This window comes from Gracilinanus agilis, chromosome 1, assembly GCF_016433145.1.
Source record: "Gracilinanus agilis isolate LMUSP501 chromosome 1, AgileGrace, whole genome shotgun sequence".
NCBI classification, from domain to species: Eukaryota; Metazoa; Chordata; class Mammalia; order Didelphimorphia; family Didelphidae; genus Gracilinanus; species Gracilinanus agilis.
Window position 1 is genome coordinate 308,203,137 of NC_058130.1, and position 26,411 is coordinate 308,229,547.

At 36.4% G+C, this 26,411-nt stretch overlaps 1 protein-coding gene across 2 annotated transcripts in view; it reads right to left on the reverse strand.

The window, feature by feature from the left end:
• Positions 1–687: 687 nt before the first annotated feature.
• Positions 688–26,411, reverse strand: part of RGMB (repulsive guidance molecule BMP co-receptor b) — a 30,629-nt gene continuing 4,905 nt past the window's right edge. For both annotated transcript variants that reach the window (XM_044657637.1, XM_044657638.1), the window contains exons 3-4: positions 21,571–22,079; positions 688–1,648 (exon numbers count right to left, since the gene is read on the reverse strand). In XM_044657637.1, the coding sequence (XP_044513572.1) occupies positions 977–1,648; positions 21,571–22,079 (1,181 nt within the window). In that variant the 3' untranslated portion in view covers positions 688–976. The remainder of the gene's footprint in view (positions 1,649–21,570; positions 22,080–26,411) is intronic.

A 26,411-nucleotide genomic window follows, 5' to 3' on the forward strand; every position in this document is an offset into this window, starting at 1 on the left:
TTTGCTCGAGAGACAAGAGTTAAAGAGTTCTGGCTCCCAGATGGTACATTACTACTTCTTAATTTCAGTAGAAGTTTTGGGAAGGGAAGCTGATGCAATGACTTGGGCAACAACTATTATTTAAACTGACCATCTCCAATTTACCATGTCAGCATAATAAACCTTGTATTGTCACCTTGCATGTATAGATGTAGTCCTCACTAGGGAAGGTAATGTATGAAAAAAACGTGGAAAGGAATAGCAAGGAGAAAAGAGGGCAAGGAAAACGAAGAAACAAAATAATGGCATTGAGAAAGACGTTCAAAAGAGTTTGAAATTACACCAGGGGACAAATATTTTGAATCAAAAGACCCTCTCTCATCTCCCTAAAGAAATGGCAAAAATATCAGTGTAAGGTTGGCAGTTGGATTCTCTTCCTCAGTAGTCTAAGATAAATATATATGTTCATCATTTGGTGAAAAACAGAGGGAAGTAGGATGAAAATAATAGTTTAAATTAACTGAACGACGATCTATAAAAATAAAGAATGATTTTTACGAACATGAAAATTGAGGTCCTTGGCAACACAGCACTAAGAATCAGGTAAAAAAATAGTCGTAATGAGCATATGCACGCCTTAAGTAGGCCTTCTTCAGAGGGAGTGCTGGGCGTGGTGTTTGGGTGAATGGACTATACATACTAACCATATACACACATAAATATTTAATATATAAAAAATAAAGTGCTTTCTAACAGGTCCCAATGCAGGGACATTATAAAACATTTCACAAAACTGCAAAACAAAATTGATACAATCAAAGAATACTACAACCAACATACATGAAAAACAGTCCAACACAATATGTACAATCCGGTGGGTGTCCCAGGACAAACATCCCTTCATATACATGGTATATACATATATACTCTTATCTTTTTACTCAATATATTATGACAATATATATTTTAAAACTTTCGTTATAGACAAAAAACAACCCTACAAAAACGTGACGAGGATCATCAAGCATATGAGTCTCAGTGTGACGGCCAGGCAGTGGCTCCCCAGGAGCTCCCCAACTCCGCTGCTGGGGAAGATGTGCCAGCGCTCCTTCCTGGGGTGCAGGGCCTCCACGTCCTCCAAGGCACTCTGAGCTGCCGCAGTGAAGTTGGCGTCCCCGGTGGTGAGCAAGTCGAAGACACACGAATGGAAATAGATGTCTTTCACCGGCATCTTCTCATGGCATTGGGTAGTGGCCGTCTCCAGTGTATAGCCAGGCCAGGCCTGGGCTGAGGCGGCGCGGGGAAGCGTGTGCCCCATGATGGCAGACACCTGCCCCTGCCCATCGTCAATGCGCTCGCTCAAGGGGCAGCCGTTCACACAGAGCTGCAGATCCTGGCTTTCTTCATAAGCCATAGCCAGGTTCTTGGGCATGCGGATTGCCAATGTCAGGTAGCGACCCAACTGTCGCACATACACTGTGGTTCCTATATACCTGGCATGCATCTCCACGTGGAGGCCGCTCACCTTCTCTACGATGTGCAGGCTCTTGACATCACCATCCCCACCACTGGTGGTGCCATCGATAAAGGCTGCGGGCAGGTCGTCGGTCACGGCTTGGTACACTTTTTGATCGGTACACTCATGGTGGGATTTGAAGATAATAGTTACCTGTGGAAAATAGGAAGGAAAAGTTATTATTTTTTAAACAAGAATCACAGTTCTGCTACTCAGAAGTCGTGGTATTAATGACAGAGGATCATATTTACTTGGGAGAAGGAGTAGCTAGGGACATCTTATACCCTTGCCTTCAACCCCAAATCACTGATTCTCATTGTGCCAGATACTTTCACAATGTCATTTTAGTACAATGGTTAGGAACCCTTCTTTACTCAAAGGAAGGTTTTCTCTTTATTTTCTCAAGATGGGAAACAATGCTTTTAAGAATATAATTCAATAGGTAACAAATAGAGCTACAGAAATGTGCTAAGCTAAAATGTATGATTCTTTTAGTCAAAACTTAAAAAAAAAAGTTTTTAGCAATGTTGCTTCATCCCATTAAAGCAAGGAGATATTATGACTTTCAAGGTTCAAAAATTACTAGAGTTCAAATACACAGACAGCTCTACTTCACCCCACTCTTCTGACCAAAGTGCAGAGCCCCTCTTGGGAGACATATTTAGGGCTGTTTCTTACTGAGTCAATACTTACTCTATCCTCAACCCATTTGATATAGCCATGCTTCCCACTTCTTCCGATTTCCACCCACTTTTTTGTCATTCTTAGCCCCCTCCCAAAAAGGGCTTCTTAAATTGACAGTTTAACTAATCTGCTAAATTAATTGTAGCTGCTAATAGGAGACTTTAGGAATCTTTCAGGAACCTCCTTACTTCTTAGGCCACCTGTCAAGCCCTCATTTCAATGAGAAGGAAACTGAGGCCTCTCAAGGTTAAATGATTTACCCAAGGTCATGGTTAATTAGAGAAAGAACCAGGATTCAAAACTTGGTCCTCTTGACTCCAAAGCCAGAACATAATACTATGCTGGACCAATAAGGAGTTATTCTCCTTTGGACTAGAAAGTAATCAGATCAGGGCACATCAGAAGTGTGAGTCACATCCATTGCCAAATATAAATATTGAGATTAGAAGTTAAGAGTTGAAATGGGGGAAATCCCAACAACAGTTACCAACCATGTGTTTTTAAAAGAGAAATCAAGTGATAGTTGGAAACACTTCCCATCACATCCCAACGGGGGAAGCAGTAAGCAATACTTCCAAAGCAGGCTGGCAGGGTAGAAAGAGACTGACCTTGTTACAGCAAATGTTTCCCTTGAACATCACTTTTATTTTGGACATTTGCCCTTTCAAGCCAACTCCTGATTAACATAACTACTACAGAATAAGAGATTACACAGTTAAGGAAGAAGATCCATTGGGGTAGCAAATGATTTTCAATAGAATTATTAGAAGACTGAAGACAAGCAACAGGAAGAAAGAAGAGGAACGTTTTCCAATCTGTGTAAAGTCTAGTGCCTTTCCTTTGTTGATTATTTTGTTTTTTTACTTGTCTTCCCTGTGAGCTCTTGGAAGACAGGAACTGTCTTTTGCTTTTCTTTGTATCTCCAGTATTTAACACAGTGCCTCACATAGGAGGTGTTAACACAAGACAAGGATCCTAGAGTCCTAGGTTTGGAGCTAGAAGAGATTTTGGAGGCATTCTAACCTAGTTTCTTTACTTCACCAATATGGAAAATGAAGTCTAGAAGGAAAGTGGCAGGGCTAGGATTTGAAATAAGGTCTTCTGGTTCAATAAATCAATTCTGAATAATCAATTAACTGTATTCTGAAGTTTTACCTAATCTTTAACATCACAAATACTCTATTCCACTAACTTTTCTCTTCTTATGTCTCCAAATGAGGGAAACTAGCATAAGGGACCACAGAACCTAGCATTGGAATCAATGTTAAAGGACATCTAGTCCATTTCCTCATTTTACAGATGAGAAAAACTGAGGCCCAATGAGGTTAAGGAAAAAAAAATTAAAAGAACAACCTTTGCTAGAAGGTTCTTAAACTGAAGCAATTTTACTATATAAATCTTATAGCACAGGTTCTCACTCTTACTGTCAAGTTTGTCTCATTTGCCCAACTAAGCCCACATTTGCTCACACAATTTAATTTCACATGTTCCCACTGGTGTTGCCTGACTGGAATTTTCCAGACATTTCATTTTGCTTCATTCAGGCACTTATAAAATCAGATCTGAACCAGCTGCTCCATAGCAGCTGGTTTACAATTCATATCCGCTGTCTGCAGCTGGGACTGAAAAACACAGCTCAAAAGCAGACAATGCACTACGAAAATGCTGGGTTTTCCCCACCCCCAATTACTCTGAACCACAATTTCATTTCACTAGTAGTCTTCTCATATTTCAACACCTTATAACACCCTAGAGAAACAGGACATTAAAGATGATATTTCAGGTATTTGGTTGTACTTAAGAACTTCACTGTAAATAAAATTTTATTTACAATAAAGTAGGCATTTATCAAGTCTACAAAATATTTTTATTTCTTGGTTCTAAATTCCAACACTTTGACAAGTATGACACCAAGAATAGATGATAAAGAGCAAGTCAAATTAGTTCTGCACCTGAGCAAGTTAGGGGTTAACATGAAAGCCAGCAATCATGAGAAACAGAACTGAAGTTTTCATATAATAACTACCTTTATTCTCAAGAATTACACCATCAGCAGTCAATGATTAAATGAACATTGCTTCAAAGAGCCGAGCAATTTGTCTTTCTAGTTTACCAAACTCTAAATTTAAACTAGTTTGGCATCATCTTCAGAAATAAGCAGTTTTTGCTCACCTTAGGAAAAACTAAGACGAAGTCATTTGGTTGGGACAGAATGAAAAGCACTGGTATTATCCAGCTCTCAATAACAGTTTCCAAGAGAGAAGCAAACAAAGCTTCAGTATAAAACATATGGAAATATTCACTAATCTTAACCAAGAATCTGTTTTATTCATTAACACCCTCATTTCAATCCAGACACTAACACACACACACACACACACACACACACACACACACACTCTCTCTCTCTCTCTCTCTCTCTCTCTCTCTCTCTCTCTCTCTCAAAACATTTTATTTAGACTACCACACATGGTAGTCTTCATCTGTTACAATGTTCAAAATATTAAGTTTTATTCCCACTCTTCTGTACCAATAAAGAACTCTAATTACCCAAGACAAATTTTTGTCTCTCTTTTCAATTTCATGGGGATATAATCTCTACAGGAGAAACTACAGTCAAAATTTTTTCTTGGTCTAGTTTTCTATTGGGTAAGATGATCTCATACATAACATATGTGTGGAATGATATTATTCTAAAAAGTGTCTAGATGAACATATTCCAAAGTATGGCTAGGGAATATTTTAGGAGATTCCATTGAGTGCAGAATTGTTTATATAGGAGGTGATGGGATGTAAAGAGAAAATGAAGATGACTAAGTAGTTAAAAGTAAACAGTAAAGGGGGCAGCTGGGTGGCTCAGTGGATTGAGAGCCAGGCCTAGAGACAGGAGGTCCTGGGTTCAAATATGGCTTCAGACACTTCCTAGCTGTGTGAACCTGGGCAAGTCACTTAACCCCCATTGCCTAGCCCTTACCACTCTTCTGCCTTGGAGTCAATACATAGTATTGTGTGAAGGTAAGGGTTTTAAATAAAGAATAAATTTTTTAAAAAGTAACAGTAAAAATACTGAGTCATGAAAAAAAGTGTTGGCTTTGGAATTAGAGAGCTAGGGTATTTGTGACAACAAGCAGGTCACTTCATCCCTCTAATTTCTTTATCTAGAAAATATAGGCAGTGTGGGTAGGCAGGGAGGAATAAAGTAGATGACATCCAATATTCCCTTTCTGCTCTCAATCAATGATTTCATAAAAGTGCATCTTCAATTCTGCTTCCATTTCAATTATGAAAAGATTTACTTCCTTGTAACCATTAAAAGGGGTGGAATGTCAGAAAATTATTTTCTCCTAATTAAGGAAAGAAAAATCTATTCAATACTGAGTAATTTTTCCTAAAATACTTCAATTTTTTGCAAAGTAAAAGGTTTTCATGCTTCCAAGTAGAAGTTATAAAAACTTGTCAACATGAACATAACTCTTATAAATTTTAATCAGAAGAACTCAGGGAATCTCTAACACCAGCTCTACAGCTTATTTTTTCTCTATAAACTAATCCATATACTGTAATAACTCAATTTGGCACATTTGCTCTATGCCACACCATTTATTATTGATAGATCTTATTGCTGTGCATTTATAACATCAATGCCTTTTGTTAAACTTCCTCCACCCCACCCCTCTCAACCACCAATCCTTAGACAAACTACTCCAGCTCTTCTCATTCATTTTTAATGTTTCATTCCCTGTGATCTTCACCACCCACAAAGCCCATCAGGAAGAGAGGGGCAGAGATAAAAGGGGGATGGGAAACGGAGAAAGAAGGTGGGGAGAAAGAGAGAAGAAGAAAAGAAAAAGAGATGAGGGAAGGAAAAAGGGAGAGAGAACCAGAAAGGCAGAGAAGGAATACAAGTCAACCTCTGCTGAAAAAGCAAAAAGTATCTAAGGAATCAGAGAATGTCAGAGATGGAAGTGACCCCAGCAGTAGTCTAGTCCACTCTGCACTAAAAAAAACAACCTCTACTTGATACAATTGAAAAGAGGGGACCCAGCCTTTGCTTTCAAGACCTACACGTAGTAATATCCACTATTTCACAAGGCAGCCCATTTAAGGATCTAAACTTCTTGAAAGCAGGGACAGTTTCATTTTTGTCTTAATCTTCAGTGACTAATGGAGTTACTGGCACATTGAAAACATTTAATAATTTCTTACTGATTATGCAGTTTTTTTCCTGATATCAAGCATAAGTGTATTTCAAACATCCACTCAGGCCCTGCTCTAGTTCATTCCCACCCTGACCTGCACTTCATGATCTCTATTTAGCAAGATGAAATGAACTCCCAAACTCCCAGTTCTTCAACACTCCTGCCCCTAGATCTGTAATGCCAAACTTATGGCACATGTGCCTAGGCAATGCAGAGCCATCTCTGTGGGTACACCTGGGGTGGAGCTGCTCCCCTCCCCCTCTTCCATGCATCTAAGGACATTTCTCCCACCATCCACCTCTCTGCCCAGCAGCCAAAAGGAGCACTTCCTCCCTCCCCTATCTGGAGTAGGGGCGGTGGTGGATGGGGGGAGGGGAAGGGGGAGGTTGGACCTGGCACGCCATCTCTAAAAGGTTCACCATCACTGTCCTAGAGGCCCTCCCTTTCTCTGATAGGAGAACATTGGGGAACTCCTCCTAATCCTTTACTACAAGAGAAGGACACTCAGGGACTTCATCTCATCATTTCCCACAATTTATACCTCTTCAGACCATTTCTTACCCTGGCTAGAAGACTTAATCATGCCCCTAAAGATGGTAAAACTTCCCCTCTCCCATAAGCTTCTTTTTAATGTACTGTTTCCTATTAGACAGTGAAAATTTTTTTTAAATCTCTACTTTTTGTCTTAATTAATACTTAATACTAAGTATTGGCTTCAAATCAGAGGAGTGCTAAGGCCTAGGCAACTGGAATCAAGTGACTTGCCCAGGGTCACATAGCTAGGAAATGTCTGAGGCCAGATTCGAATCTGGCTCTGACTCTCTATCCACTGTGCCATCTAGCTGCCCCAAATAGGGAGCTCCTTGAAGGTAGGAATTATCTTATACCTTTTTTTATATCCCACACCCCACCCCCACACCTTAGTATAGTATCTGGAACAGCTTAGTAAATGTTTCTTAACTATTGAGTTCTTTCTATAACCAAAGAGAACAAATCTCATCCATTTTCCACATTATAGCCTTTCAAGTGCATGAAAATAGTTATTATGTTTCCCCTGAGTCCACTCTTCTCCAATCTAACCATTTTCCAACTCATAAAATCAATTCTTAGATGGTATGGACTTGAGGCCCTTAAATATTCTGGTTGGCCGCTTCTGGATGCTATCAGTAGAGCATTTAGAATCAATCAAGCTTATCAATGTCGGTCACGATCTCAGACAAAGCAAAAGCAATAACAGATGGCCAAAATACATTTTGCTAAAAGGTACCATATAGACAATGAATTAATGCTAATATGGAGTCTACCCGACATGACAGGTACAGCAACTATACAAAAACAATTACAAAACATTCTTCACACAAATAAAGAAATCTAAATAACTGGAGAAATATCAATTGCTCATGGGCAGGCTGAGCCAATATAATAAAATGACTATATACCCGGATTAACTTATTCAGTTTCATACCAATCAAATCACCAAAGAATTGCTTTATAAAGCTAGAAAAAATATCAAAATTAATCTGGAGAAACAAAAAATCAAGAATATTAAGGAAGAAATGGAAGAAAAATAGCCCAGCAGTACCAGAACTCAAACAATACTAGAAAGCTTTAATCATTAAAACAACTTGTTAAACCAAATGAGCACAGTAACCTAATATATGAAAAACCTAAAGATTCCAGCTACTGGGGCAAGAACCAACTATTCAACAAAGCTTCTAGGAAAACTGCAAAATAGTTTGGCAGAAAGTAAGCACAGACCAATATCTCATACTGCATACAATATATTCTAAGATCAAAATGGGTAGATGATTTCAATAGATAGTAGGAATTCATGACCAAGCAAGTGATAGGGACAGGAGGTAAAGTGGATAAATTCAATTACATAAAATTTAAATTTCTGCTCAAACAAAATCAATGGAGCTAAGTTTAGAAGAAAAGCAGGGAACTGCAAAACATTCTTTGTAGTAAATTTGTTGATAAAGATGTTCTTTCTACTGGAAGAGAGATAATAAGACTAGATTTTTAAAAATAATAAGACTAGATTTTTAGACATAGCTAATATGAGAATTTGTTTCTCTCAAATAAACATGTTTATTATAGTTATAAACAATAAACTTTAAGTGTGTGTGCATATGTATACTATATATTTGGAATTGTTAAAATTTCCAAGAAATAGAATCATACTTCAATTGATAAATAGTCAAAGAATATGAATAGTCAGTTTTCAGAGGAAGAAATTCAAGTCATCAATAGATACTATGTTTTAAATTACTCATAATTAGAGAAACACAAATTAAAATAACCCTGAGGTATGTGTTATTTAGAATTACTGGTGCTCTACTGAGAGCTATTTGAGACTCATTTGAGCTTTAATGACAAACTTCCTGTGGACACTTGGAAAATTACATTTTCCATGGTCCAATGGGTTTCCTGTTTTGGATGACGTCTTCAAGGTAAAGCATGTCTTTAAATATTGGGAAGTGGGGTTTGACTTCCTCTTTGCTACCTGAGTGCGCTAAGGTACGAAACAAAATGGCTGAGGCAGCAATTTGAATTTTTTACAGGTGTGTGGTCTATTTTATTCTATCAACATGGGCCTAAATAAAATATTAGTTTTCCTCATAATATCAGCTTATTTATCATTTTTGAAAATAGCAGTTATCATGTACCACCTCATACCAATTAGATTGGATAAGATGACAAATGCCAAAGGGGCTTTCAGAAAACAACACTGTTGGTGCAATTGTAAACTAGTCCAACAATTCTGGAAAGCAATTTGGGACTATATTTCAAAAGTTATAAAACTGTATATACCCTTGGACCTAGTAATACTACTACTAGGCTTATACCTCAAAGAGATCAAAGAGAAAGGACCCACACGTACAAAAGAATTTATTGTGTGGTGGCAAAAAACTGGGAAATGAAGAGATGATTATGAATTGAGGAATGGCTGAACAAAATTATGGTATATGAATACTATTATTGTACTCTAAGAAATGAAGAAAAGGATGGCTTCAGAAATACCTGGGAAGACATATGAACAGATGCAAAGTAAAGTGAGTAGAACCAGGAGAGCAATTTATACAATAAAAATTATAATCAGCTTTGAAAGACTTATCAACACAATGACCAGGCCCAACTCCATAGAACTCATGAGGAAACATGCTAACCACTTCCAAACAGAGCACTTATAGAATCAGAGTACAGACTGAAGTATATTTTCTTTTACTACTCCTCCCTCCTTTTTTTGGTCATAGCTAACACATGACTATACAACATATCTGTAATGCCTTTTTTTTACCTTCTCCTTGAGTGGGAGAAAAAAAGAAAGATTCAAAATTGAAAATAAAATTGAATTAAAATACAAGCCAATGAAATACTATCGTGACTTTGAGCACAAATAAACACATATTAATAAAAAGTAATTTCAGGGAGGGCAGCTCAATGGATTGAGAGCCAGGCCCAGAGACAGGAGGTCTTGGGTTCAAATCTGACCTCAGATACTTCCTAGCTGTGTGACCCTGGGCAAGTCACTTGACCCTGGTTGCCTACCCTTACCACTCTTCTGCCTTAGAACCAATACACAGTATTGAGTCTAAGACAGAAGGTAAGGGCTTAAATAAATAAATAAAAGTAATTCCGGGAAGATAAGTGCCAATAACTTGGGAATGATCAAGTAATATCCTGTGTAGGAGAAGGCACCTGAATTGTAGGAGGAAGAAGAAAACAGGGAGTACATTCCAGACATAGTGGCCTATTATATATAGAAAAATGAAGGTAAGAGACAGAGTATCATTTTTGGGAACTAGTGAGCCAGTTTGACTGGAATGAAGAATAAAATATCAATCATACACAGCCGACATAGATTGTTGTGAAGAAAGCACTTTGTGAGCCTTTAGATGACATACCAAAGTGAGCTACTATTATTATTATAACTGAACTTATAGACTTTTGGCTAAAATGGCTACCTGAGTGGAAGCATAATGCCCAGTTTCCACAGTTACTCTAGCAAAACCCAGAAAGTCAAACCAGACTAAATGATTTAAAGTTAGTGAGAAACTACAGTCAATTCTTCCATCCAAGAAATGCTAAAATAAAATAAAAATAAAACCAGCCAGAAATGTGAGGGTAGTAAAGTCCCAAAGCAAAATCAATGTCAGTTCAGGCAAACAAAGTGGTAGGCCATCAGTGGGACCAGAGATGGGCCAGTTACATATGCAGTTTGAAAATCTCAAGGAGTACCTGCAGAGAGCATTGACTACCATGTAACTGTAGTCCCCAGACCTAGACATCATAGGCTCAGAGGTTACAAGGTCCCTAGCACAAGATTACTGTGATGTTTCAAAGATCCATTGGACCTAATTCTGTGAGGTAGAGAACAACTCAGGAACTCAGGGTAAAACCAAATAAGGCTGACCATATCATTCAAAATTATAGCAGAAGGCAGAGCCTAGTCAAAGCATAAAGCCCCAATTCAGGAACTAAAGTGGAAGAGATGAGTAAATGAAAGAATAGAGTAACAAAAATCAATTTTTTCCTTTCTAATCTAAAGATTGCCAAAAAGGAGAGAGTAACTTATCCAGCATAGTGTTAATAAAAGTAGTGAGATAGATGAAAGAAATGGATGTAAAAATAAGAACATTTAACAAATGAATAGATATCTAGCATCCTGGGTAACTGGAAGGGTGGTGTTCTCAGCAGTAATAGGCAATTTTGAAAGATAATTAGGTTTTAAAGAAAAGATGAGTTCTGTTTTCATACAGTGAGTTTGAAGTACATAGGGAACACCTACTTTGAAGTTTTGGCTGGAGACGTGAAAGTGAAGCTCAGGAGAGAGAAAAGGTGGATATATAGATATGGGAGTTATCTCCATAGTATAATATGAGCTGATGAGGTCACCAAGTAAGAATATAGAAAAAAGAAAAGGGCTCAGGACCAAGTAGTCTTGAGGGACATCCAGAGACAATTAAAAGGAAAAATCCAGGAGAACAGTGTCATAAAAATCTAGAAGAAAAGGATAGTAAACAATATCAAATATTGCAGAAAGGTCAAGAAAGATGAGAACTGAGAAAAGTTCTGGCAATTAATAGATAGCTAATAACACTGGAAAAATCAGTTTCAAGGTTAAGAAGGGAATAAGAGGGAAAAAAAGAAGTGGGGTTGCCTGTGAAAGAGATGATTATAAGTATGACAGCCTAATGAAGAGCTTGTTGTTTTTGAGGATAGAGATACTCGATCTTGTTTGTAGGCAGCAGAGAAAGATCTAGTAGATGGACGATGAAGATTAGGGAGAGGATAATTGTGTTGACAATCTGCTAGAAAAGATGGGAGGGTTGGAATCAAAAGTAGATGCAGAAGTTACTATTAGGGAATTCAAGACACTAAATAGATGAGTTACTTATTTCAGTACTTGAAGGAGTCAAGATTTCATAGATATAGGTAACTCCTTTCAAAGACATGTCATAACTCTATAGTAAATGTTCTCCATGAGTAGTCTTGCCTTTATACCCATGCTCTACCCCAGGTGCTCAATCAACTTCCTGGTGATAAGATTATCTACATTTAACTAGGTCCATCATTCCTCTTAGACAATAAGGCTAATAGATCCTGCTAGAGTCTGTTTTGTTTTTTGTTTTTTTTTTTTAATCTGTGTTTTGCTAGCAATATTCTTTAAGAATGTATGATATGTATCACTTCACTGTGAAAAAATAAAATATTATAGGAAATAATTGGGAATATAAAGAAATTGTTAAGAGGGAAAAAATATTGGGGAGGGAAAAGTCACAAGAAAGACTTCCTGATCCTGAAGTAGGGATTAAAAGTCAAAGAACTAAGAATCTAACGTGTTTTAGATAGCCTCTTGGATAATTAGGAAATGGTTGAACAAATAAGTGGTACATGAACATAATGGAATTTTTATTGCATACAATGGAAATGAAAGATGATTTCATAGAATCCTGGGTATTGTGAACCTATCACTGAATGAAATGAGCAGAATCAAGAATTTAAACCAATACAACAATAATGTAAAGAGAAACAAACATCTTTGAAACTAATGAATAAAACTGAAAAGCCAAGTCTCCAGAGAGAAGAGATGGACTGAGGATAGAAGAAGAGACCAACATTTTTGGACATGGCCACGTATGGATTGATTTTGTGTTATAAGACCTCCTACTACTTTGTGTTTGGGAGGAGAAAGGAGGTTAATAATAATGATGTCTTAAGGTCCACTGTAGTATTTTAAATTCATTTAGGAGCTCAAAAAAGAGCATGACAAATGTTTTGAAGGGAAAATATAGAAATATATACTTAAATTTATCAAATGGTCTGAAGTAGAGTTCATGGTTTCATAAAGAATCCAATTTTTTGTTTGCATATTTTGCTTTCTGTATGGAAATACACTTTATGTTGTTTAGGCTTAGTAATAAAAGTTTAACTCTCCCCAAAAAAAGAAAAATTAGCGTAGGTAAAATATAATATGGTGAATACACATGAAAAATGAGACTACATATAGCATAAGACTTTTGAGGAAGACAAGATCACTTTATAATGGGAGGGGAAGGAATCAAGAAAGGTTTCAAGAAGGAAGGCAACACTTGACCTGGGCCTTTTAAAAGAGAAGGATTCCAACAGATAAGAGATATGTGTGGAGGGTTGGGAGTGGTAGAAGAGGAGAAGAAGATATATTTTATTTTGAAAGCAATTAGAAACTACTGGAGATATTTAAGCATAGGAATCACAAAGTCATTATTCTACTATGATTTTTAATAGCTAATTTGGCTCTCATCACTGCCATGTCAAAAATATATTGAGACAACTTGCTACCAGCCTTTCCAGTGAGACTTCAAGAAGTAATGGACCCCTCTCCCCACCACCCCTGAATGATTGGTGTCATTCCAGGGATCATTCAACAAAATTTACCACCAGTCTTCCTTCTATTTTCTGCAACCCTTGAATTATTAAAGACCAAAGTTGCTCTCAAGTGTTAGCCCTGAAGCTAGACAAGTGCAGACAGCTTTCCCTGCCTAGGCTTGGGTGTCCTCAAAGGCCCACATTCTACCTAAGGCTATACAGCAAGGCCTGGAAAGTCGAAGGAAATCAGGGGCTTACTCATTGGTCCCTAGCCAGGCCCACTTTTTGTGGTCTGTTGATGGGAGCCAAATTATAAAAAAAAATTGCAGTGGAATAGCCTGGAAGCCACATATGATCTAGGTCTATATATGAGGCACATAGTGGGTACTTATTAAAAACTTGTTGAATGATGACTGATCCTTAAAGTTACTATGGTTGAACTCTCAGGAGGCAGGGGTCTAGACCAACTAAGGGATAGGGGAGGGATGAGATTCATTTTTGTTGAGTCTGTCACAAACATTTTTCAGATCTAGAACAATGCAGGATAGCAAAAGAGGTAGGAAAGTTTGAAGGCTTTCCACAGAGGTTCTTTCCTTTGTCACCTCCAGGGCTACAGTGCCTTTGGGAATGGTACATGGCCATAAGTCAGACAGGAAGGTCAATGAGTTCTTTTTTTTATTATTATTTTTTTAAAAAACCCTTATCTTCCATCTTAGAATCAATACTGTGTATTGGTTTCAAGGCATCAGAGTGCTAAGGGCTAGGTAATGGAGGTTAAGTGACACAGCCAGGAAGTGTCTAAGGCTTGATTTGAACCTAGGACTCCGCCTCCCAGTCACTAAGCCACCCAGCAGCCCCTGACAACAGTTTTAAAGGCCAGTGACTTGAGAGAAACTTTAGGTTATTATATTCCAGAGAAGAGGAGGAAGACTGGCGGTAAATTTTGGTGCAGGATACACTGAGTAACACGAATCATTCAAGGGTGGTGAAGGTCCCTCTTTTCTTTAGACCTCTGAATTCTTATTTCGCAGACAGAAGGCACACCCAAATGGACACACAAACCCCTAAAACTAAACATTACTTTCCTTCTGGTAACATGCAGAATGGCTCCCAGGTTAGTTTATAAAATGCTGCCATATCAATTCTACCCAGGGTCAATTCTTCTTTAGCACAGATTCAAAATAACCTTCTAAGTAGAACATAAAGACTTCATTCCTCAATAGGACCAAGTTTCACTATAAGTCCCTTGGCCTCCAGCATCCTCTCAGTCCCTCCTAGGTTGACCATGTTAATATTTTAAATGTATGCCATACGATCTTCATTGGCAATTTTTAAAAGGTCAAAGTTTAAGTTGATTCAACCACAGGACAACAAACTTTGGGCAGATGAACAAGTTCCCTTCAGTGAAAACAAAAAATAGGTAGGGAAGCATTTTCATGGCTGATCTAGGCAATCAACGCCAACTCCTACCACCCACTCACCCACATTCCATAAAACTATTTGGTTTAATATTGCTTGATACCAACTAAAAAGAAGCAACTATCTAATTATTCTTCTTGCCCTCCCTCTTACATTTAAGAAAGTTGAAGCCTTGAAAACATGACAGAGATATTTATACTTCAGTTATATACAGACCAGGCCCTGGCTTCTTGCCTATAATAAATAGGGTGGCGCAGGCGGGATATTTGTTTTAAGGAAGCAAAGGTATATCATCCCTTAATGAGGATACAGTTTATGATAGGCAGCTTCTGAGTTAATTTTACTTAAGGAATGGAAAATTAGGATTCCATTTCCCCCAACCCTTCTTCCAAGTCACATCTGAAAGGGAATGATGGGGGGGCAGGGAGGGAGGAACAGGACGTATGGGGATTGCAGGAATGGAGAGGTCTAAAATATGGGAGTATTTTAAAGAGACTCAAACATAAAATTCTTGTCATAAAATCAACCTATTTCATTTGTCATGTTTTATACTACTTCCATATCCTTTCCCTTCTTAAATGTAAAGATAATTTAAAAAAGATATAATTTCTAGCATACTTTAATAAAGATGGAGAAATATAAGAAGATGCTTTGTTTTATGTAAAACAAATAAAAATGTAGATAAATTAGTGTTTAATTTATGTACTGCAGTATAGTTCATAATTCTACATTTTCTTTGCATTTCCCCCTTAGGGCCAACTACACAACTATTTTTTATCTCATTAAAAGTGGAGATAAAAATGATGACAAATATCTTATCTACATAATACTATGGAAATTATAATATAATGCTTATTATAGTAATGAATAATCTCACAGATATAGAGAATCAGTAATACAACAATGTACTTTTACTTTCTGAAAGAAGCAAGGAGTTGATCGTACAATAAAAAAAAACTTACTCTGGCTCTTTTTCCTATAGCTAGCCATTATATACAAATTATCATAGTCATCTGCCTGTAAAACAAAGGATCACCATTACAGTTGAAACCAATCTTGGCAGCCTCAGTTAAAAGGGGACTTGAATACTGAAACCTTGGCTCAAGAACTATACTACTCTTGAGGACAAGAAGACAGTCAAAAGCTATCAAACTAAAGATCAATAATGCCTTACAATTACTGGAAACAACCATGCCCCTGGTTCTGACCTTGCAATTCAAGGAGGGTACAAGAGCTGATCGAAGGCATCATGTATACAGCAGAATATTCTATGCAGTGGAGAGCCACAAGGGAAATAATGGACACTCTTGCAACCACAAAGAAATTTTCAGGGTAATTAATGATGCTTTAACAGCAGCAGTGAAAGAGGTTGATGTTGGAAGAAAATGGTTTCTTTTTCAGATACAGATTGGGCCAAGTAGCAACTGATCTCTTTCAACTTTGAAATAGTGTGATTTTATAAACAAATCCTTGAACTTTATATAATATTAGCATCCTCTCTTTATAGAAAAATCAATTGAGGACCACAGAAATGAAGCAACTTTTCCATGGTCATAAAAGAGAACAAGTACTACTTAGAATATGAATATGGGCCTCCTATTTCCAAATCCAGCACAGACTCTAGACTAAACAGATTGGAGGAAGATAGACATTTTCATTTGGATTAAATTTGGATTAAAATGCATTTTGCTCTTCTCACCATCTTTTTTGTGGGAGCATTGTAGGAGAACTTAATGAAAGCTATTACTAGTTAGAGACCTGAGGTCTAGGAGCCAAATCTGAAAATTGGCTGACCCCACCAGGGGCCAGAAGAATGAAGAGAGCAAAAGACCAGCCTGATAGAATTTGAGGGAGCTTTCACTGACCAGAGCTAGAAAACAGAACTCCTAAACATAAAAGCAATTTGTATATTATTGTCAATAGCTCTGGGCTAGTTGTCAAGATTTATCCTACCCACCTGAATTTGGAGAACTGGTAACACAAGGTAACAAAAGGAAACACATGAAGGCAATTCCAGCTTATGCAGATGCTAACTAACCCATTCACCAGAAGCAATTCATCACTCTCCCTCATAAGCTCTCTCTGGTATGGTCATGTGCAAAAAAATACAAATTTCTTTCCCAAACAGGTAAACTAACATGGAATTAATGAGCTTCTACAATGATCCAGTGCATAAGAAAGTTTATAATGGGAAAGCAACAGAAAATTCCCATCATTTTCCTTTCTTACTGAGAGCAAGTAGGAGGGGATGGGAAAGCAACAGAAAGCTCCCATCGTTTTCCTTTATTACTGAGAGCAAGTAGGAGTAGTATGACTGAAAGCAAGAAGGGATGGTGGTAGAAACATGAAAGAAAAAAAACGAAACATAAGAGCATGTGATCAGAGTACGTAGAAAAGCAAGGATCAATAAGGCCAGGATGTTGGTTTGAGTAAGAAAATTGATTCTTAAAGAAAATTAGCATCATAGATATATTTTAATTTAAAAAGCAGGCATATTTCTGAATGATGGTATAAAAATCTAATTCCCAGAAAAGTCACATTTCAAACACTCTTGTAGAACCTATTCCTGAGAGACTGCATGGAAAAACCCCCTTGGCTTAAAGTTAATAAATAGGATTTTAGATCTAGTTATATTCATAAGGACAAATCACAAATTCATAAGGACACATCTCTAGGCATCAGTGAATAAGAATAAGGTTTTTGGACTATATGGTTCTTAAGGTCCCCTGTTGCTCTAACATTTTAAGTATCTAATCATTGTTTTGAAAGATAAATAACTCAACCTAATGTATATTTCCTGGGAATCTGGATTTTAATATTCTATCTTGGGTTTGCTTAACTCAGGATACAAAACATACATAACTTAAGCTAAATAAGAGCTACCATGAGTACATGTATAGAGATTGTGGTATGAAAGGTGAAGGTAAAAAGGTATCAGATAGGCAGAAGTATGCTCCAACTAAATTAAAATGTGATTGGAAAATAGTTAAAATAAAATAAAAATACAACAGAATACAGATAATGGTAATATGCACTTTTCTTAGTCAATATACTGCCTATAGAGATACTCAGTGGTCTATTTTTATCTGTTTGATACCATAGCACCAACTCCTCCATAGAAGTTCTATAGACTATTCAACAAGGTAGCTTATACTCACAGTTTTTTGGGAGCCAGTGCAGCTGAATTCTTTCCATCCTTACAGAGAACTGCTTTTCCTTCAAGAAAGTTTTTAAGTTCCAGTTTTATACCTCTTGTTTTGCTCTGTCTCCATGTTTGGGCACTTATATTCATCTCAAGCAGCCACAGGTAAGGAGAAAGGCTCAGAAAAGATAGGGGATCTCTGCAGAGGAGTGCTGGTATGCCAGAAATCCATGTAACCACCTCCATGGGTGGGGAGGGGACTAAGAGAACAAGAATCTTGCCAGTTGGCAAATGAATCTTTCCTCATGCATCTGTCCTCTGCAAACCATCATCTCTTACTATAACCCTCTCTTCCTTAAAACACAAAGTACCTTCCCAATAGTGTGGAAAATACAATACATGTGTATAAGAACAGCACCTTTCTTCCTCTTAAAAGAGGATTATTAAACTAGAGGAGGAAATGCAAAAAAACTCTTGAAAAAAATAAACCTGAACACACCAAGAAAACTATACCATACACTCCCAAATTCTAGGTTTGAGGAAGAAAAAGTGTACATGACATGTAGTAACAACACAGTACAATGGGAAGAACTTAGATAAAACACAGGCTTTCTAGGCCTCAATTCCTTCATTTGTAAAATGAAGGGGCTGGATTAGATGACTCCTCCTTCCATTGCCAGTATTTCTTTAGATGCTCTGCCTGGACAAACCTATCTGCCCTTCAGCTATCTATTCATGTTATACTTCATAAAATAACAGGTCTTATCACTTATTTTGGTTCGTTAGAAAAGGTCTCCTGGGGCAAAAAAACCACAAAAATCTATATAAAACTTTATTCTCCAATTTTCCTTTTTGGTTGTTTTCTGAGGGAAAGGAAGAAAAATAGATCAATGAAGGTGTCAAAGAGGGAAGGGGAAAAAGGAATTAAAGCGAATGGAAAGAGTATTTATACACTCTAGAATGAGAGGACAACTCATACCAAATGTGACCTAGAGCATATATATCCCTTAGTGTCTTTGGGCTTCTGTGTTCTCTCCTCTGACAGATGAGAAGGTTGAACTGGATGGTTCTGAAGTCCCCTCCAGTTCTAAATTTATGATCCTAAGTTAGCCTGAGTCCAAAGACAAGTGGAGAGGGCTCTAATTGGGGAATACACCACTTAGGAATTCTGTCCACCATACAATATATATATTTTAAAGAGTGTGTGTTTTTGAGAGGGGAGACTAGGTAGAGTTACCAAATGTAATTTTGGATGAAAAAAAAAAAAAAGAATGTGTTTAAATATAGCAATCTCTTTAATAGAACTGACCAGAGATTAATAGATTAATCAGTCCTGACAAGGAAAGTTAAAGAAATCCTTAATATATATTCTAGTTTTGAGATTAAGGCAGTTTTGGTCTATTAGTGAGATTAAAGAGATTGAGTTAAGGAAATCCTTGAGATGTATTCTAGTATTTTCTCCCCCAGCCTGGCCTGTGCGTATGCACTCAACAAATCCTGAGACAGGATTTGTAGAGTGGTTTAGGAAGAAATATAACACTGAAGGCTGTAGTAGAGTTACTGAGGATTTTGTTTCTGGACAGCATGGTTACCAGATGTGAAGAACCATTTTTCAACAGCGTAACAAAAGACCAACTAAAACTAAATACCTCAATTATTTCTGTGCATTCTTATCTACAAATATTTATCTCCACAAAATAGCAAGTCTTAATGATTATTTTAAAGTACAGTCATTCCAAAGCATCAAATTTAAAAAAGGGTGAAGATAGAAGACATTACTAGACGTGACAATCTGTAAGGTGCATTAATCTTGTGCAAAATAAGTCATCTGTTCCTCTGATCTCCACACAAGATATGTCATCTCTACAGTCTCTAATAAATTCACCAAAAAAATCTCCAGTATTGACTTTTTACACCCCAGGAGGGATTTTCTTCTTGCATTTTCCATGTTCAATAGCTTTAAAGAATGCTTTTTGGTTGTAAATAAAGTTTTTTTTTAAACCATAAAAGTAATGAGATGGATTCATTTAGTCATATTTTGTATATATAACAAACATGTTCCTTAATAGGTATGTGATTAAAAAGAACTCCTATGTAAAAACCACAGGTGAAATTTATTATAAGGTTAAGGAAACCAAAAAAGAAGTTCATGTTTTGGCTGAGACTATAATTGCAAATATTTATAGGTCATAGCAAAGATCATCTTTGTTCAGAGAAACAAATTACAATCTGGATACACCTAAAAGGTGGCCCCAATTATTTCCATGGGTTTTGTAACAGTCTCTACAACACGCCTACAAAAATGGATTTTACAATATAAAAAATAAATGCCACATAGAATATTTATGGGTAAGGCAATATGGCATTTTCTTAGAAAGTGATAGAAAAGAGGCAGCTAGTGGCTCAGTGGATAGAGTGTAGAGCCTAGAGATGAAAGGTTCTGGGTTCAAAATTGACCCCTGACACTTCCTAGCCATGTGATCCGGGGCAAGTCACTTAACCCCAACTGCCTAGCCCTAACTGCTCTTCTGCCTTGGAATTGATACTTAGGGTTTTAAGAAGGGGAAAAAAAAAAACAAAAGAAAGTGATAGAAAAAATTCACAACAGTTTAGAAATTACTTTTTTGAAAAATTGATGTCTACTATACTTTTACCTTTAATACCTCCTACAAAGATAGTAACAGATGAAGAGAATATTAAGGATACCATTTCTTGTAGAAATTCTACATTACGAATTCTTGTTTACTTATAGTGAATAAGATTGATACAAGAATCTAAAGTCAGCACATCAATCCTTCCCTCCTACAGGGACAATAGCACAAATGCTTTGAAGACAACTGGTAGGTCTCCATCTAATGCTATGTAAAACACTAATGCTGAGGGTTCTTAACTAGGGATCAAGAACTTGGTTTTGTTATTTTTTAAATAAAAGATTACAAAATAATTTATTTCCTTTGTAATTCTATGTATTTTATTTTAAGCATTTAAAAAACATTTTAAGAAGGACTGCACAGGCTTTAGATTGCCAAAGGTGTTCATGACACAAATTAGGTTAAGAACGCTTGATCTAGTAGTTATCTAAAATGTGGATCAGCTGGTCAGGGTAAGTTAACTTATTTTTTAGCTTATTTCCACAGCTTTAAATTGTTATCCTTTCGTCCACAAATTATCTTGTGCCTTTGTTCACCACTAGGTTAATAACTAAGACATGCTAGACAGTTTGCAACAGTGTTGCCATAACATAACATCACATTAAATTACCTTTTCTAAATTTCCAATAAAATGTGTTTTCTAATAGGTAATTTCCTTAGGCCTCAAACATCTAATCTTACCAACTCAATAGTTAACATCTACAAACAGATGTTAACCTAAGAGATACAAACCAGGCATGCAGTGATTAAAAACTACAATGGCCTAGTTCTTTATTCCTAATCATATCCGCATCAACCCATGTGTTCAAGTGGTTGTTTTACTTCTGGGTTTCCATTCCTGTAGTTCTTCCTCTGAATGTGGGTAGTGTTCTTTTCCATAAATCTCTCAGAATTGTCCTGGGTCATTGCATTCTCATTTGTTTTATCATGAATCCTGGTTTTGTGTTAGGCCAATTTATAGCTTTAAAAAGCAAATCATGACCGCCCCCAATACTGAACCTATTAACTCTAACACAAGAATAGAATGCCTCCCTTTTAACTGGAACTTTTGCTTCTCACTTCAAATTCTACCCATCGCATAGTTCAAAGTTATTAGAAAGTGACTAGGAAAAGAAGAGCCAGTCTTACCTTATTTGTAGCAGTAGCACTGGATCCAGGGACCACAGGTACATTCGTCACTTGCACAGAAAGATAATTATTATCTATAAGAGGCCAGGCACCTTCCACCTTGCATGTTTGAAAGTGATCATTAAAAGTTCTAAGATGAGGATCTCCAAACAAGCCACAAAAAAGGTAAGTGGGAGGACTCTGGTCCCCTCCCTGATGTTCTCTAGCTTCTGAATGGCTATGATAGTTACAAGGGTCATGGGTAACTTCAGGATTGGTAGAGGATGTGGGTCCATCCTTGGAACAGTTTCTCTGGCTCATGAGGTCATTGATTCCTAGCACAGCTGAATGGTAGACCAGGTTTCCACGGCAGGCTTTGGAAGTACGCTGGGTACAACCAGCATAAGCACGCAGAGCCTTGCAGAACTCTGAATCAAAGCCATCAATGGCAGAGTTCAGGTGAGAAGTCAGTGACACAAAGTCTGTAGTGCATTTCTGGATTCGACACTGGGCTGGCTGTTGGCAATAACCTAAAGGAAGTAAGATAACAAAAAATTGCTTATAAGGTGAGTTTTAAAAAGGCTAAATTATTTTCCGAGTGAACTATTGTAAGAAAACTATCACAGACCTTCAGAGGCTATTTCTTATGCCCTCTTGATCAGAAAAAAAAAAGGGGCAGAGGGTGGGGAAAGCAGGTATAATTTAAGAGCCTTTAAGAATACACATACAAGTTTGCTTCTGTGTTTCTCAAGCCAAATTACTCTGAGAAAAACAGCAGTTGTTTGTAGACAAACTTTTTACGTGTAAACTAGTCTGTTTACAAGACTTAGAAGCTATCATAGAATGGTAAACGAAAGTATTACTTAAATTGTTATTTTTTTCAAGTAAATGTAAAATTTTCAGTTACTATAAAGGTAAATTCTATTCTCTACTAGAATTCTATTGTTTTTTAAAAGTAAGAATTATTAGCTTCAGAAAGTAAAGTAAAACAACCTGAGATGATAGTGTTAAAAGTAGAAGCATCTATCATTACACCAAAGGAAAAAAATTTTCTAAATTATAGATTGTCTATTTAAAACCTCAAAATACGAGTTTGAACTCAGTACTCTCCTTTATGTCCACACAGCCTTAGCAGCAAGAAAATGAAAGTACTGAGTCTTAAAAAAAAAGACCTCCTGTTAGCCAAGAGTAGACATATTCCACATTAATCACAACTTATAATCACCTGCCTTCAGAAAGTTTAACTACCTCCCAATAAACAAGTATATTGATAAAAAGTTTAATTTCCTAATTTTCTCCGATTCTCCCAGGAACATGAGTTCAAATGCTCTGGACCAAACATTTGCACGTGATTTATTATTCCATAGATGTCCAATGACAAAGAAAAGACAGGAAAAGGGTATTCTCCATAACAGAGGCAGATGGCAAGGACTGACTATACTATACTTTTAAAATTTTGAACCAAAAGAACAAATGAATATAAAATGTAGACTCCTAGATGTAACTATAATTACTGCCTTTTTTGATTAACAAAAACATATAACTTAGCAAATTAAAGGTGAGATTACAGCAAAAATCTCAAGTTCTGATGCTGAGAAGAAAAAAAGCACACCTAAAAGTAGCTGTGTTGAAGTTTCCAAAATGATTCTTTCAATGCAATAAAAGGAAAAATAATCTATATATCATAAAACACAAAATAACTGCCAGAACAACTTTGTAGTTTGTTTTTCAATTATGAAAGCACATGTAAGAAAAGAAAACAAAATCAGTATCTATCCCAATATAAATGCTACATCATAGAAGTGGGCCCAAAAGCCACCCAATTTACCCTTACATTAGAATATCTGCCTTAAATTTGAACCCCACATATTCTAGTAGAAAATGTTAAAAATCCACAATAAATTACTGGTGATACAATTTTTTGTAAAGAAATAACTTTAAAACATTAAAAAAAAAATCTCATTCCCCTTTCACACCTTTTAAATTCACCTAAAAAAGAAAAAAAAAAGAAACAAATTAAAAAAACAAAACCCTAGGCTTTGATGTCAATTTTAACTGATTCAAAACCACGGAAAGGTATTTTTTCACATTGAACAATTGAAAGCAATTACTGAACCATAACCATACTCCTAAATTTGGTTCTTTTTGTGGGGAGCTATTCTTTTCAAAAGAAACTTGATCAATTTAAAAAAAATTTAAACTATTAAAAAATAAGTTAAGGTTATTTAAAAAAGATAAAAAGTTCAAAAGGTTTGATTTTGCTAAACATGAACTTGACACCTGGGTTCAACACTATAGATTCTCAGGCCTCATAAAGACCATGGACTATAAATGTAAAGCTGAAAAGGTCCATAAGCCATTGAAACCAAGCCTCTCATTTTATAGGTGGCAACTTAGTTTCACAAAGAAGTTAAATAATAAATTGTCCAGAATTAATAGTAAGTAAAAGTGCCAAAATTCAAACTCAAGTCTTCTGATAACAAATCTAGTGCTTTTCTGCCTTCTAGTTTCCACTCAAGGCCACATTTTTTCTATTAGGTATTATTATTATTATTTATATATTGCTGGTGGCCATAGTAGTAAAGACTCAAGCAGTGGTTTCACAGCATAGGAGGAAGTAAAGAAATGAAAATATGGTCTTAAGATAACTTGGTACATCCCGTTTTTATATTTGTGTGATAGCACAAGAACTTTCCGCTAAACTTACTGGGCCTATTTGTTCTTTTTAAGGTACATAAAATTTAGTAGAGCATACGTTTATACTTGTAATTATTTCAAATAGTCATAAAATATCAAAAGTAGTGGTGTGGAAATGTAAATGCACTAACTCAAAAGGAAAAGAGAGAATTAAATTTCTAAGCCCTTTTCTTTCCATTCCCCGCCCCCCCTTCCTTTAGCTAGTAGGTAGATGTTGATCCCTTTGTGAAATCTTACACAGAACAGAAACCACACAACCCAGGGATGAAGAACTAAATAGTGTTGGACTACTGTTTGGTGTTTCAGTATAGAATGGGAGAGGAAGGAGGGAAAAGTGGAGAAAAGAGGGAAATATGGGCTCAAGACCAAGAGACCTAGCTCCTCATCCCAAGTTTCTTTATTATGATTAATTTGCAGCATTCCCCAGAAATATCTAGGCTTCATGAATTTATAATGGCAATGCACACTCCTTCCTGTTATAAGTGGTAAAGTAAAGCTCCTGTCAAAATGCCAAGACAAGGCCAAGTAGAAATAGTCTCTAAGATCTGGCAAAGGAAAGCCAAGAAGTACACGAGGAAGCAAGCTGCTTCATATTTGATCCTTAGTCAGGAAATGCAGAGCTTTGTTAAAAATATGTGAATAATGCACTCTGTGCTTTCCCAAGGGAGCAAATTAAAAATTTACAGGTAAAGGTTTCACTATTTTGCCAATGAAGTTATTTGTTATTAATGTGAAGATCAGCTGCCCTATTTTTGTTTCAGTTAATGGAGAAGAACATGCTAATGGATGTTTACAAAAGATCCTATTGCTAAGGATTAAAACACAAAACTGTCACAATTCAACATGCCAAATTTACCCATATGATTATGAAATCTAGTGGGGTTTTTTGATCACGTGAAATATGTGCTCTGCTATATTAAAAAGAATGAATCTTTTAAGCCATGAGTGCTGAGGCAAATGCCATGGTTACAGTGATAAAACATATGGCCCACCCATCTGCAAAAAGCACTTCACTAGGATCCCTGAAATGAACAGAAATCATTCCTTGCATTTTTAAAAAGTACTGATCTTAAAAAAAAAAAGAGCCCAAGCTAAAGAAAGGGTATTAGACAATCCTTTCCCAGAAGATTATTACTTGAGCCAAATTGAAACAAAGAAATCTCAACACAATTACTGCCTTAATAAAGTGAGGCTGCATTAAAAGTGAGCCTTAAAAAAAATTTATTAAAACAAGTTCCAAGTTTCAAATTTTTTAAACTAAGAAATCTTAATTTTCTAAATTAAGGTTTTTGTGGCCAATCTAAGAGATATAATCCTTCTTTAATAACCTTCCAGGGCTCCATTCTACATTTGTAAAAGGGTTTCCCATCATTATCAATGCACATACTATCAGGATAGCCAAGGCTAAAACAAAACTAACTTAAATTTACAACAAAAACATTAAATGCCATTCAGTAGTATGGTAGTGGATAGTCTGTTGGACTGTACGTTGGAAGATAAATTACATCTCTGACACAAAGTCCAGAATGTGTGGCAAGTTATTTAACCTCTGAGCCTCAGCTTTCTCACCTGTAATACGGTGGGGGAAAAGAAAGCGGTAGTGTAATTATACCTATAGTACTTAACCCACACCTATAATATTTACTAAGCCTCAAATATAGGACAATATAAGTAATGGCAAACATTATAAATGTTAGTTGTTACTACAACTCTGTGCAATACATTATGCTTTATATTTTCTTGGTGCAATAGTACTTTATACATACATCAAGACAAATTGCCCTTTTGTTAAACACTCATTTGACCCTATTTTATTTTCTCTGAGCCCAAGTAGAAAGTGACTCAAGCCCAGATATGACCCCTCTCCCATTTTCAAAGCTTCTCTAATCATGTTTAAACCACCATAACCTTTAAACAAGGCCAACAAATAATACTATGTATTTATACAATTATTTGTATAGGAAATAAAAGTCCTAATTTGAATTTTTAGTTATGAAAATTGGCACATACTTAAGGTTTGCATCTATCCCTTCCCCCATATCAGCAATTACATCAAAAGGAAATAACACAAGTCAAACTTGGTTGTGCTGACTTCTCCATGAAGTATTTCTTTTCTCTCCCACTACTCAGACAACTGATAAGTCCAAGTGGCATGAAAAGCACAA